This window comes from Zasmidium cellare (genome assembly GCF_010093935.1).
Source record: "Zasmidium cellare ATCC 36951 unplaced genomic scaffold M409scaffold_43, whole genome shotgun sequence".
In the NCBI taxonomy this organism is placed as follows: domain Eukaryota; kingdom Fungi; phylum Ascomycota; class Dothideomycetes; order Mycosphaerellales; family Mycosphaerellaceae; genus Zasmidium; species Zasmidium cellare.
In genome coordinates, this window is record NW_022986987.1 from 1 (window position 1) to 13,372 (window position 13,372).

At 50.8% G+C, this 13,372-nt stretch overlaps 4 protein-coding genes across 4 annotated transcripts; 3 read left to right on the plus strand and 1 right to left on the minus strand.

Moving 5' to 3' along the window:
- Positions 1-2,147: 2,147 nt before the first annotated feature.
- M409DRAFT_59336 (uncharacterized protein) lies at positions 2,148-2,717 on the minus strand (the record flags this gene model as incomplete). Its single annotated transcript, XM_033814161.1, has 1 exon — positions 2,148-2,717. One exon carries the CDS (start codon positions 2,715-2,717, stop codon positions 2,148-2,150), a length of 570 nt encoding a protein of 189 aa, XP_033661943.1.
- A 1,833-nt stretch (positions 2,718-4,550) lies between these two features.
- M409DRAFT_28387 (carbohydrate esterase family 3 protein) lies at positions 4,551-10,528 on the plus strand (the record flags this gene model as incomplete). The annotated part of the gene is made up of 17 exons (XM_033809013.1): positions 4,551-4,788; positions 4,846-4,945; positions 4,995-5,779; positions 5,832-5,837; positions 5,923-7,425; positions 7,508-7,846; positions 7,903-8,468; positions 8,540-8,713; positions 8,779-8,839; positions 8,911-8,938; positions 8,991-9,094; positions 9,161-9,283; positions 9,332-9,411; positions 9,482-9,792; positions 9,853-10,022; positions 10,073-10,205; positions 10,270-10,528. 17 exons carry the CDS (start codon positions 4,551-4,553, stop codon positions 10,526-10,528), a joined length of 4,980 nt encoding a protein of 1,659 aa, XP_033661944.1.
- Positions 10,529-11,207: 679 nt separating this feature from the next.
- On the plus strand, positions 11,208-11,786 carry M409DRAFT_69931 (uncharacterized protein; the record flags this gene model as incomplete). The annotated part of the gene is made up of 1 exon (XM_033818499.1): positions 11,208-11,786. The coding sequence occupies one exon, from the start codon at positions 11,208-11,210 to the stop codon at positions 11,784-11,786; it is 579 nt and encodes a 192-aa protein (XP_033661945.1).
- Positions 11,787-12,307: 521 nt separating this feature from the next.
- Positions 12,308-13,050, plus strand: M409DRAFT_59338 (uncharacterized protein; the record flags this gene model as incomplete). The annotated part of the gene is made up of 2 exons (XM_033814162.1): positions 12,308-12,372; positions 12,549-13,050. The coding sequence occupies 2 exons, from the start codon at positions 12,308-12,310 to the stop codon at positions 13,048-13,050; spliced, it is 567 nt and encodes a 188-aa protein (XP_033661946.1).
- Positions 13,051-13,372: the final 322 nt, after the last annotated feature.

Sequence of the window (13,372 nt, forward strand, 5' to 3'; positions counted from 1 at the left end):
TATAATAGCGTTTAACTTACTATTTAATCTTACTATTTAGTTTATAATTATACTTAAATCTCTACTTTAAGATTATTTTAGTAGTTTATTAACTCTCTCCTTTTAACGAGCTCTAACTAAGGACTTAAGCTTAGTACCTATACTAAGTAAGATTCTAGGATTAATAAACCGATCCTAATAGTTAATAGCCTATAGCTTATCGTATAGCTAGTTTTTATAGTATTTAAGTACGTTAATAAGATCTTCCGTCGCGGTAGATTACCGTAGTTATATTATATTAAATTCCGCTTACTATACTTTATTCTTCGAGTAGTATTCTCTTACTATATAGTCTAGTTTACTATATCTATAGTATATTAGTATTTTAGATCTTTTAGAACTTTTCTAGTTCCCTCGTTTACTATTCTTTCTTTTAACTTTATAACCTTTCTATATTATATTAAACTCCTAGTCTATTATATTCGGATTACGACGTAGCGGTATAGAGGGTCTATAGTTACTCCTATTCCTATTAGGAACGTATCTAGCTCTTCCTCTAACTTTAGAGTTATAGTATCTCTCTAGGCTTCTTTTATAGAGTCTATTATTAATTTCGATAGTAGATTAGATAAAAGCTCGGAGGTCCTTAATAGAACGGACCTCTTTTATTAACTCGTTTTTAATAGAGTTTTTTAATCTTTTTCGATATATAACTTAGAGAGCTTTATTATCCTAATCGGTAAACTAGGCTATTTCCTAGAATTAGGCGGCGTATTTAGCTATAGAAGTCTTCTAGGTAATATACTAGATAGTACATATAGTAATAGATTATTTATTAGTAGTCCTAAAGATTCTTTTTATAGCTATTTTAAAATAGTTCTAGGAGGTAAATAATCTAGAAATATTATTTATCCTATTACTATTAAGATACGTCGTTAGAAATAGTTAAACCTAATATTTAGCCTTTTCTTAAAAAAAACGACGTAGTAAAAGCGGCTTTTTTTCCTAGTTTAATAGATTTATCGAAAAAGAAGAAAATATCTATTTACTTAGTCTAGGAAGTAAACTTGTCGTAGTCGCTATAATAGAAGTCGGGCTTACTAAGCTTTATATTACTAATACTATAATTTCTAGTAGAGATATCGTAAGTTAGTTATTAGGATTTTTCTACTTTAGAGAGAGTAAGTATTTCTCTTAGTATAGATTAATCTTCTATCGTAGAGGGCGTTTAAAACTATTAGAATCGGTTTATTAATCCTAGAATCTTACTTAGTATAGATACTAAGCTTAAGTCCTTAATTAGAGCTCGTTAAAAGGAGAGAGTTAATAGACTACTAAAATAATTCTAAAGTAGAGATTTAGATATTTTAGTAAACTAAATAGTAAGATTAAATAGTAAGTTAAACGCTATTATTAATAAGTATAATACCGTTCCTATATACAAAAGAGATACGCACCGCTCTACGCTCTATAGGGTAAGAGGGAGAGCGCTCTACCGCTCTCCTAGGGGAGCGAGAGAGCGGTCACGTGCGCCAAGCCCAGGAGGCTCGCACGTGCCAAGCTCGATCCGTAACATAATAGCACATGCCACGCTCGAGCACTAACACTTATTAACTTTGAGTCTTCTCGTTGACTTGATGAGTCTTTCCAATGACTGGATCAGTGCATGCTCGAACGTTCTTCGACTTACGGTACCATGGCTGTGAGAGCAAACATGCCGTTGGTGAGATGCCGCCAGATGAGGGCCTGCTTTGTCTTCGACGAATGTCGCTCAATTCATTGCAGCATCGAGTGTATAGCATTCTGTGAGGTGGGGCGCAGAGGACAGACTTGCACGAACACGTTTTTCCTGTCGCCATCATTGAATGAGAGTTCGAAGAATGGATCAGGCCAAAGCCAAAGTTCTGTCGCAGCCTGTGGCTTATCTCTGTTGACGTTGACACCAAAGAAGTCTCAACTCATACTCAACAGCTGTTTTTCGATGATTGGGAAGTCACGACTCCTGGCGTGGAGAGTCTGAAACTTCATGTTGTGTAGTGGCTTGTTGAAAGCCTTGGAGTCCTATCTGCGACAAATCTCCATTCCTTGCATGCCCATTCCAACGCACTTCTACTGCTCGTCCTCGCCACCCGCCCTTGCACTGTCCCCGCCCGCCGCGTGCTAGCCCTCTAACCCGTGCCACGACCGCAGAAGTTGGAGCCTCTGCTAGAACAGAAGTTCTCGTAGCCGTACGCAACTTCGTACAGGTTGTCCTGGATCGAGCCAGGCTGATACTCGCCACAGCCACTGGTAATAATTTGATTGGCATGAACACTGCAGTCAGCGAAGCAAGTCGTGTAATCGTCGTTAGCCCCTGCGGGCGCGTTGGAGTTGTCGTAAAAATTGCAGGCGTATGCAACAGTGCAGCCGTAGATGGAGTAGAAGTCGTCGCCGTAGTTGATGTTCGCCCCATAGCCGCACTGATTCTGCAGGGCTGCGTTCGCAGCGTCGGTGTCGCCATGGTTCAGTTCTCCGCCCTCATCGCCACCATAGCATTGTGGTCCTCCATAGAACTCTCCTTGGCGCTTGCGAAGCTGGAGCGCAGAGCCTAGCGGTGAGGGGTTGGGGAGGCGGTTATGCTCCTCGGTGCCGTTAGGGTAGACATGAACGGAATAGACACCATCTTGAATGCCTTCAGGGATGTGGAAAGCGCTCGTGAGGCTGAGACTGAGGCCTGCAGTTGCAAGGACGAACTTCATGATGTATGACTTTGGTAGAGAATATAGAATCCGGTTGCTGAGACTATTGCGTTTCCAAAGCTCTGCACGAGGTCTTATGGGCAATGAGTGTGGTGGTACAACACTGTCCGTACGGCTTGTGGAGTTCAAGGCAGGATCGGTTTCGCTCCGTGTAGGACGCCCAAGGCACTCATCCGGGGCACTTCGAACGCTTTTTGCTGACCCACTCAATGTAAGAGGCAGACTAAGACGTGCACGTGGTTGGGTAATGTTGGCATACTGGTTAGCACTACCGCGAGTGCTAGAGATGCAGCCTAAGTGTGCGTTGAGGAATGTATCAAGCGTCGAGGTATTGCAGTCGCTCAAGCCGGTTCTCCACGATACGTGCCAAAGAGTGCTTTCCAGCACGGGCGGCAAATGTTTCGGCACAGCTTTGGTAGAATGGTATGATTCTCAGTGCAGATGTTGAGCAAGGCAGTACCTCACACTAAAGCAAGATCCTCCAAAGGATGATTGATACCCTGACGAGGCTGGCTTTAAACCTGACTCAGCAAAGGTTCCTTCAGGGGGATGGAGTCTGAAGTCCGAGCCTAATTATGAAGTGCAGCCTGCCTTTTGCTTCTTCTGGCATCTTTCTCGGATGCTGCCGCATGTAAGTCGCCAGCGACTGTTCATGGCTTTAGCAGTTCTGCCTATCTCCTGAGCACGATGCGTTGTATCTACCAAATAGATCTGCCACGGCGTCCTCTATCGGCATTACGATATAGTAAAAGGCAAATCTGTGATTAGGGCAGGGAGAAAGCAGGACAAACGCCCGGTCATGAGAACAAACACAGCACCAAAGGCCCAGAAAGCTTTGGAAGGCTTATCAGCAAAAGCTGGACTCGGACTGCCGCGATTGACCAACGTGCTCCCCACGTGTCTGTCTCCAGGTACTGGGAGCATCCTGGAAGCAGCTAAGAGAACGTTGAGCTGTCACAAACTCCTTCAACTCGAATCTATTGAGGCTAGCATCCATGGCGTAGGCCCCATAGGTTTGACCATGTCCCGTTTTGCATGCCCTCGGAAAATACCCGTAGACGAAACCTGAATGGCCACAAGCCACACGCGAACAGGTTCAACCTGGGTATTGGTTACTGGGAAGTCGCGTCTTATTACTCAGACGCAGACTGTATCGACCTTCTTCCTATAATGCCACCCAATCGATACGCTAGGAATAGAGTGTATGTGTGGTGGGTTTTGCTACCTTCGCGATGACTGAAGAGCGACATTTGGCCAAAAAGTCTGTATAGATGCGCTTCAGGCTGCATGTGTAGCCTTCGTAAAAGCAAGTGTAAAGGCAGGGTGCCGAAGCTTAGATCGTGCCGGCACAGGATCGTAGTGACCGTTCACATGCCAGTCGCTGACAGAATGAGCCATGTGGGGCACCACAAGAGGGCGTAAAGAGTAGCGTCGTTACATGCGACTCCTGCAATCAAGCCACAAGGTGTCAAAGAGGAAGGTGGATCTTTTGGATCGCGACTTCACCTGACTGGAGGTTAAATGATGTTGCATTGTGACTGCTTGTAGGTCGCAACGCCAACTTGACGCCTTGACACAGGGGGCATGGTTTCAAAGTAATGGTTCACATCCCTTGCTCGGTGAGCCTGTCCATGCTTGGGTATGCAGCCTGACGGAGCCTCGAAGTTGAGCTAGTGAGCGGCTGATTTTCTGCACCACAGTCTCCCGAGTCTGGGCCTATTCACCGCAGCGCAGTACAGAGAGATGTCTACGGACATAAAAGGAGGTGCCTGAGACGCTATTGCGGCATGACCCAAACCAAGTCACGCCCCCGTCTTTGACTCAGGTCTCCCAATGTTGCGCATGGTAACTCGATGTGGGTTCTTGGCGTCCCTGCTGGCAGTCACTGCTTGGGCTCGCCAGAGCCAGGTACCAGAGAGCGATGTCACGTCCAAACTCCATCGTCGAGCACCATTTCCAGTGCCCCTCAAGGTCTGTTGTGTCGGAGACTCCATAACGTCAGGGATCGGGTCTACTGGCGACAACGAGGGCGATGCCTGGCGTCGATACCTCTATGATCTGATCACACAGGGTATGTTTTCAGTAACTCCAAACATGCCATTCACGACGAGGGGGTAACATTCAATAGGCGGCACGTCATCCACCTTCGTTGGCAAGCAGACCGGTCAATACTCCGCTCCGGGCGGCGGAGTCGCATCAGTCTCCTCGCCCAACTTTCCCCAGCCTGAGTACGTTCCCTTGCCATACCATACCTCGCGTCGAACTTACTCTCGCTAGCAACGAGGCCGCTGGGGGCTATCGTATCAATCAAATCATTGGTCTGCTCCAGCAAGATGGCACTATTGCGGCGGAGCAGCCTAACCTGGTCGTGATTCACGCCGGAACGAACGACAATGTGTTGCAATTTGTTTATCAAGATGAAGCTCAGCCCAATACACAGAATTGTGTTGATTTCACCTGCATTGGTAATGCTCATGCAAGTGAAACTTGGGCTGATGCACCGAACCGCTTAGGGAATCTAATCGACTATGTCCTTTGTAACAACCCCAATGCCGTCGTGCTAGTGTCTGTTCTGATCCAGAACTACATCAACGCGACTCAGGGGAACTTGTTCAAGGCGGCTGTGCCAGAAGTCGTCGCATCGAGGTACGAAAAGGGCTTCAAGGTTCGACTTGTCGACCTGTCATCGATCTATCCATCCGACGACAACGAGTTACACCCCACGAACCCTGGCTACCAGGACATGGCAAACCGAATCTATGCAGCGATGCTGGACATCCCTTCGAGCTGGTGGACAGCCAGCAATACGAAAGCCAAACGCGCAGACTCAGGTCCAGTCGAGACGTGCGATCGGAACTCGATATCCTTCACTGCGGCTGTGGGCGGTGCAAACGTTGCCGCTGGTTGGCATGTGTCAGGAGATCCGGGCGCCGGACCATCCACCCCGGCGACGTCGGGTCAAGCTAGCTCCAAGCAGTGGGTGCCCCAGTGGGGAAATGATGGAGACATTGCAATTGGCACGGGCTATCCTGGTTCTGGAGTGCGGCTGGCCGATCTTGACGGTAAGTGTATGTCTGTCCACAATTGCTTCAGTGGCTAACAACAGTCGTGTAGGAGATGGTGAGTGGAAAAGCGAGCGGCATCGACTGGATCAACTCTTCCATGATGTCCCACTTACAACAAATTGCTGATAACACTTGTGTAGGGCTTGCTGACTACATCTGGGTGAATACAAGGGACGCCTCCTTTCGTGCTTGGTTGAACGGAGGCAAAGACGCATGGTTCGCCATCGACAATGCAAATGAGATCCTCTGGGGCACTGGGGAACCTGACTATGTTGAATTTGTGGACCTAACTGGCGACAAGCGAGCTGAGTATGTCTTGGTACAGAATGGAGCATTCCGAGTGTTCGTGAACGGTGGCAAAGACGGCGACAGCTGGAGCTTCAAGGAGTCCACCCTGGCCGGTCAACAGCTTACCAACGCCTTTGGTAGCGGTGGACTGGGCCTACACTACTTTGGAGACCTAAATGGCGACAAACTGGCAGATCTAGCTATCCTACGAAGCAGTGGCGTCGTGGATTTCTACATTCAGCAGGGCACGATCGGCACAGACAGCTTCAGTTGGTCCCCCTGTTTGAACCACGCCGAACTTACTGGAAGTATGAATCTAGTGGACATTGATGGAGACGGCCGTGCGGATTACGTTTCCATGGCCGACAATGGCTCGCTCTCCGGCTGGCTTAATACTCCCGGCGGCTCTTGCGACATTACACGGGTTCCCATCAGCGGACGAGGCGCAGACAGTCTTGCATTCACCTATGGTGTGCCGGCATCGCAAGTACGACTAGCAGATCTAACGGGTGACGGCAAGGCCGACTACGTGACGGTAACAGACGACACAGGACAGCTCAACTTGTACCCAAACAACGGCTACTTCAGCACTCAGGACAGCGGCGCGAGAACAGGGGGTATCGGAGGTTATGGGGCTGCTGTTCGTCTGGCGGACATAAATGCTGACGGAAAGGACGACTACCTCTCTGTTGACGATGTCACTGGGGTGTTGGCCTACCTCAATGAGGGTCAGCAAGGCAATAGTTGGTCTTTCGCCGAACAAAACAACGGAGCAGTTATTGCCCTAGGCTACTCAGGGGCGAGTCGGAGCGAGATCCAGTTTGTGGATCTTGATGCCAACGGCTATGCGGACTTTGTGATGATCAACGCGAGCACCGGTGCCCTTCACACCTACCTCAACTTTGGTCCCACCGACAAAGGCTACAACTTCGAGATCATTCCCGCAGAGATCGCCATAGGTGTAGGAGGCATTGGCGCTGGCGTTCGCCTGGCCGATATGACTGGAAGTGGAAGAGCCGACTACATCTACCTAGACGAATCAGGTGCCGCTCGAATTTGGGTCAACAATGGCAACGGGTCTGACTTTGCCGACTTGAGCGCTTGGGTTGTCCTTAACAACGGGTATGACGCGGCCATTGGCGTAGGAGCACAGCGGCAGGACGTCCACTTTCACGACGTTGACGGCGACGGACTTGCTGATTACATTTGGGTACATCCCGATGACGGATCCGTCAGCGTCTGGTACAACGATGGTCCGCTGAACTCCGCCCTTGGTTGGATCTCGGGTGGCACAATTCAGCCTGCTATGGGCGTTGCTGGACAGAACATTCGGTTCGCGAGAATAGGAGATTCTGGTCGGGCTGACATTGTCGCACTCGCGGAAGACGGATCCTTCAAAGCCTGGCTCAGCACTTGTTCCAAGGTGACGGGATACAGCGGTAAAGCTCGGCAGGGAGGAGCAGGCGGACAATGCAGCCCAAAGCCGCCGCTCCCAGCTCAGTCTGGGCCAGAAGCACCGTACAATGCTGCGCCCGATTCTGGATGCATCACAGCTCCGTGCTCAACCTGCTACTCATCTGGATGCGGCGGACCGTGTTCTGGTGAGGGCTGTAGCACATGCTCAGGCACGGGATGCGCAGGTTGCAAAGGCGGAGACTGCCATGCTGCCACAGGGACCAACGTTGGGGTCTGCACCGACAAATGCTTCGCATGCCAAGGCGTCGATTGCTCCCTGGCCGGTGGTGCTACAAAGTGCAGCGGTCCCAAGTGCACAACGTGCGTGGGCGGAGCATGCACAGGCTGTCAGGGGACCTCGTGTACGGCGTGCATAGGAGCGGACTGCTCGACCGACAAGTACAGCTGCAACGGTGATGACTGTCGCGTTTGCTATGGCAGTGATTGCAAGCAGTGCAACGGCTCGGACTGTGAGACGTGTACGGGAAGCAGCTGCAATGGTTGCAATGGCTCCGACTGCACTATGTGCACCGGGTCAGGCTGCACGTCCGCTTGTCAGGGCGGCAACTGCCCCGGAGCCACTGCCCCGACGACTGGATCGTCCCCCACGACCGTCACGGCGGCTCCAACTGTATGGGACAACGGTGGCAGTGCCTTCAAAGACCATCCTGCCACGGCAGCGCCATCCACTGGTTGTGCCGTGACTTCGCGACAATCCACCACCATCACCGAAGCTTTCCCCCAGACCACTGAGTACAACACCATCCCTGCGGGGCCCTATTGCGCGTGCGCCGGCGATGTCGTTGCCGGGGTTGACTCGAGCACCGACCGAGCGGGCACAGTATTCCTCTACTGTGCGACCGGCATCACAACCTTTGCAAGTACTAATGCCCAAGCTACAGCGACCGCCACCGCCTCACCCGGAAGTGCCGATAACCCCGACGTAAGTACTTGGACCTTGATGCTTCCTCTCCCTTACCGAGCATTGCAGCTAATTCGCCGGCCAATACGCAGTGGGCCCACGTGTCGTGCAGCTATGGCAGTCTCACGGACCGATACAACAACCGCACGCAAATGTGGGATGATGCCGGAGCCTCTGCGGCTTGGGACGCCGTTGTGTTAGCCTGGAAGGAGTCCAACCAGGCCATGTACCCGAGCTTTGCAGACTTTGTCACTGACTGGTTTGATGTGAGTCCTCCAGCATTCGACGCTTCTTGCCTAATCTTATGCTGACTTATGTTTTCTCGGCGTAGGCCGGCGACCAAGGCTGTACGATACTGGGATTCGGCGGATGTGCGTCCTATATGGGCTGCTGTATGATCACTTTGCCCTATCTACATTGTACCATCGACAAGATTACTAATTCGTCCGTTTTTTTCCTTCAGCGGATTCCACCTCGCCCGCCGCATGGCTGTATGTTCCACTCGTTCCGAGTCCCCTTGCTTTCTTCGCTAACGCCCCTTAGAATCGTCAACTCCATCGCCACTGTCTTCAACATACTCAATTCTTTGTTTGGGGATGTACGAACACTAGATGGTGCTCTTGCTGTCGACCTGGGAGCCTTCACAGGTGAGTGGGCGTGTTCGCAGCATTGTAATATGAGTCGTCTGTCCTAATTCCACGTTGCAACGTCAGACAAATTTTCCATCGACGAAAAGTACATTGAAGACACCATGCAGCAACAACAAGCATTGCGAAAGAAGTATAATACCGCACTGCTCGTTCTGAGCATCATCATCAACTTCACGTTCGCTACTGGTATGATAGCTGCGCGCACCTCAGCTGCGGTTCGCTAACCGTGTACAGCCTTAAAGACTATTGGAAATCTTGGCAAAGGTCTTCAGAGCAATCTGTTGTCCTCGACCGGAAGCACACTCTACGGCGAAGTAAGTCGATACTTCACCAGCATTCGGTGGGGGCTCATTTTGGTTCGATGTTGACAAATGTTCTGACCAGATCTCGAACGCGTTCTCATTCCACGAACTATCGCTAGAGACTGAGAATATCCTTTACACGCAAAACACTGTGGATCTATACGGCGGTTTCGTAGTCAGCGAGTGGACGGACACCATCCAGAATGTCACAACCGGGCTATTCAATAATCCCGATTCGCTCGGTGCCCTCATGAATTATGGAGCTTACTTCACAAGCTCGAACGAATCGCTATCTGCGAACGATCAAACGAACGCCATGACCGCGGCCCTTTTTGCCAATTTGCTTCCCGTAGTCTGGCAAGGTAGTCCTGCACTCGGTGAGCCACTCATTATGTGAGTTCATCCGGAGCCCGGTCATAGTGTCTACGCTTGGCTAACAATTGCGGTAAAAAGAACCGCTGGCACCAGTGCATGCGACAGATACCTCTTTGAAGGCTTCGCGTCGACCGATGGCATATTCCATGGCGTGAGTGATGAAGGGACCGGCAGGAATTTGAAATGGATCATCGACAGCGCGGACCTCGCCATGGACACTTGCTTCACTCACAATGGAGTAGCGTTCTGTGAGTCTACTTAGTGTTCGGTCGTAAAGACATCTTGCTAATCCACCAAGACCTCCTTTGGCTCTATGTTGCCTTTGAAGACAATTACATCGTACACTTCGGCATACCTCCTGGGCCCCCATCACAGCTCAACGGCACCGCTGGGTACTTCGGCGGCCTCGATATTGACCAGGTCACCGCCAAGTACGCACCCATGTCATTTCCGTCAATCTTCACGGCATCGCTGACCCTTTTCTCCAACATCTAGTGCGGTCAACAGTTGGCAAGCTAACAACCAGACCAACGACTTTAGTAATTTGGTCCCCACTTCCATATTGCAAGATGTCTTTGCGATCGGAACTGCCGACATTGCGAACGCCCCTGGCCTAGTACAGCTGCCCATTTGTCAGCTCAACGATGTAGCAGGCCAGCTTTACGCCAGCAGCCACAACGACCAGAACAGTACTTCATGGCCTTGTCAGACGGGCCTGTCCGGGAAAGGAATGATCTCTTTCAACACCCGTTGATTGTGCGCTGCGTATAGACTATGGGGAAGCATGCTAACGGACGAGTCGCATCTTTGGCAAATATGGAGGATGTCCTTTGGTGGGAATCAGACCGAGATACTGCGGACAGCAAGGCAATATCGTATATGCCACGGGCTTCGGTTGACTAGTTACAACAAGTCTTCTGTGTAGTCTTTTCAATGGGAACAAGTGCTGTTGTCGATGCACCAGACAGCATTTCCCAGTATCCAGCCGCAGCTTGAAATGGCATCGGCTCCAGGTGGCATGTACGCCGCTCTATATTACGGAACGTCGATTCTAGCGGAAGAATGTTCACGAATTTGGGGAGTTGGTTAAGACGATGCTGTCGCCTGCCTACAACGAAGACAGGTCCTTGATGCGGCTTAGCGGAAAGTGGCACATGCGTGTCGTCATATTGGTGCCTCAGGCCATCAACAACGACTTCTTCCCCACCTCCCTCAGACCGATCTGGATTCTGCCTCCATCAACTTACATTGCCGGTGTGACGTATGAGGTAGACAGCTTCGACGGTCCATCTATTCCAAATCGTACATACACCATAGTAAGTCAAGACGATCCAGAGCTAAGATATATCCGAAGGACCCCTCCCCATCCCCATTGCCCCAGCTCCTGCTCCTTTCAGTCCATCTGCCAGCCATTGGAAAGACAGCTCCATATCATGACCTTCCAACAAGAATTCGCCTCCTGGTTCGCGCCCAAGGTCCCCCCGACCTCCGAGCCCCCCAAAATCGGCGACGTCGCCCCAACGACCACCAAGCTCCCCCTCGACAACAACAAGCAAACCGTCATCGCCTTCCTCCGCCACTGCGGCTGCCCCTTCGCCGAGAAGACCTTCCTACGCCTGCGCGAAGCAGCCAAAACGCATCAAGATATTGACTTTATCGCCGTCTCGCAATCTGAAGACGGCTCGACGGACAAATGGCTGAAGTCGCTGCCGCAGTATGGCACGGAGCCGTCGAATCTTCAGATTGTGATTGATGATAAGAAGGAGGTGTATTCGAAGTGGGGCATGGGGATTTCCAGCTGGGCGCATGTTCTTGCCCCAGGCGCGTTGAGCAATCTGTTCACATTGGCTGGGGAGGGAATTAAGAATCGGCCGACGGAGACGGGGAGTCGATGGCAGATGGGTGGTGCGTATGCTGTTGGTGAGAATGGGAGGATTAAATGGGGTGGACCCGCTCCTAGAGCGGACGATGTGCCGGATTTTGAGGAGGTGGTGAAGAAGTTGAGTACTTGAATGTGAGAGGACGACGGGCTATCACGACACGATTGACAATTTGGATTCATGTTGCTGATATGTGTAGGCTATTTGCGATTCTACTTAGAGTTTGCGTTTTTCCACGAGATATGTTTGTTTTGCAATACGAGATTGATGAACTTGAAGCCCTTCAATGAATTCAACGGCCACCGACCAAAACATATTCACTCCTCGAGGGATCGGGTAATTGTTCGAAGACAAGATCATGAGCAAAAAGAAAGACATTAGCCTCACTGCGAATCGAACGCAGGTCTACCAACCACGATAAGTCCACCAGACGTGACAGTGGTCGATACAAACGGCTCTGCAGGACGAACTCACACCTCCTACGCTGCCTGTGCCTTTGTCGTTGAACGTGCTGACCGCTGCACCACGAGGCCATTTCCAAAACGACATGGTAGGCGCTGTATCAATCTCTTATATGCTTGCATTCATGACACATATTGCAGAGGTAAATATTCCAAGACAGCTGGCTTCCATTCAGTAACGCCCGGTTAAACATGGACGTCTCTAGACATGTCCCGTTACCGTTGAGACAAGTCTTTCAAGCTGTTTGCTCCTACGAGTAAGAGTATACTTACCTGGACTCCCGCATTAATGACAGAGCCGCGGCGCAACAACCAAACATGGACAATCCAAAAACTTCCCCTCCATCGACGACAGGGACGGAATCCGACGCAACAACAACAGCGATCACAAGCCCCACCTCCTCAACCCAAGACAACAACGAACAAGACTCAGATCTCCTAATCCGCATCACCCTCAACAACGAAACCCTCGCCCGAATTCCCCGCTCCACCCTCCTGCACCACACCTACCACGACAGGCCCCCAAACCCGCTAATCCTCCACCCCCAAACTTGCCCAGTAGCAGCAACCAACATCCTAACCTGGCTTCCACGCAACCCACGCACCAACGGCCCCTTCCCGTGCCTTACCCGAGCATCACCTTCGAGCAAGCCTGCCAGCGCTACGCCCTCGCCGCGTACCTCCGCATCCCGCGGAGCCGGCTAGGCGACGAACTCCGCGATGAGATTTGGCTGTATGTCTATAGCTTACCGGCGTTGCGGAATGATGAGTTTGCGATGGTGGTGGAGTTGTTGGCGTTTGATGGAGGGTTGGTGAGATTGGCGTGTCAGAGGTTGAGGGGACGGCGCAGGGAGGCGGAGGAGTTGATGGGGATGGTGAGAGTTGCGGAGGCGATGTTGGAGGGGAGGAAGGAGCGGAGGGGTGGGGATTGTTGAGAGTGTGAGATGGGAGTCAGTTGCTCGTCATTACGGGTGGATGCCGTGAAGAAGGGGAGACCGGGTAAGTGTAGAGAGACTGGGGTTGATGATTGAGAGTGTGGCTGACATTTGCAGGTTTATCAAAGGTGTTGGTTTTGATTCCTGCAAGACGTTGAATTCCTACAATGGTTCTTCTGCAAATCCGTCACGAACGATCTGTCCCTCGAAGCAGTTTACACTTCGACATACCTACCTTGATGGACCCTCTACCAAAAGCCTATAGCAACCTCACTCCTAGCCCCTCCACCCTATCCGACATCACTTCATCCGAATAACAAAC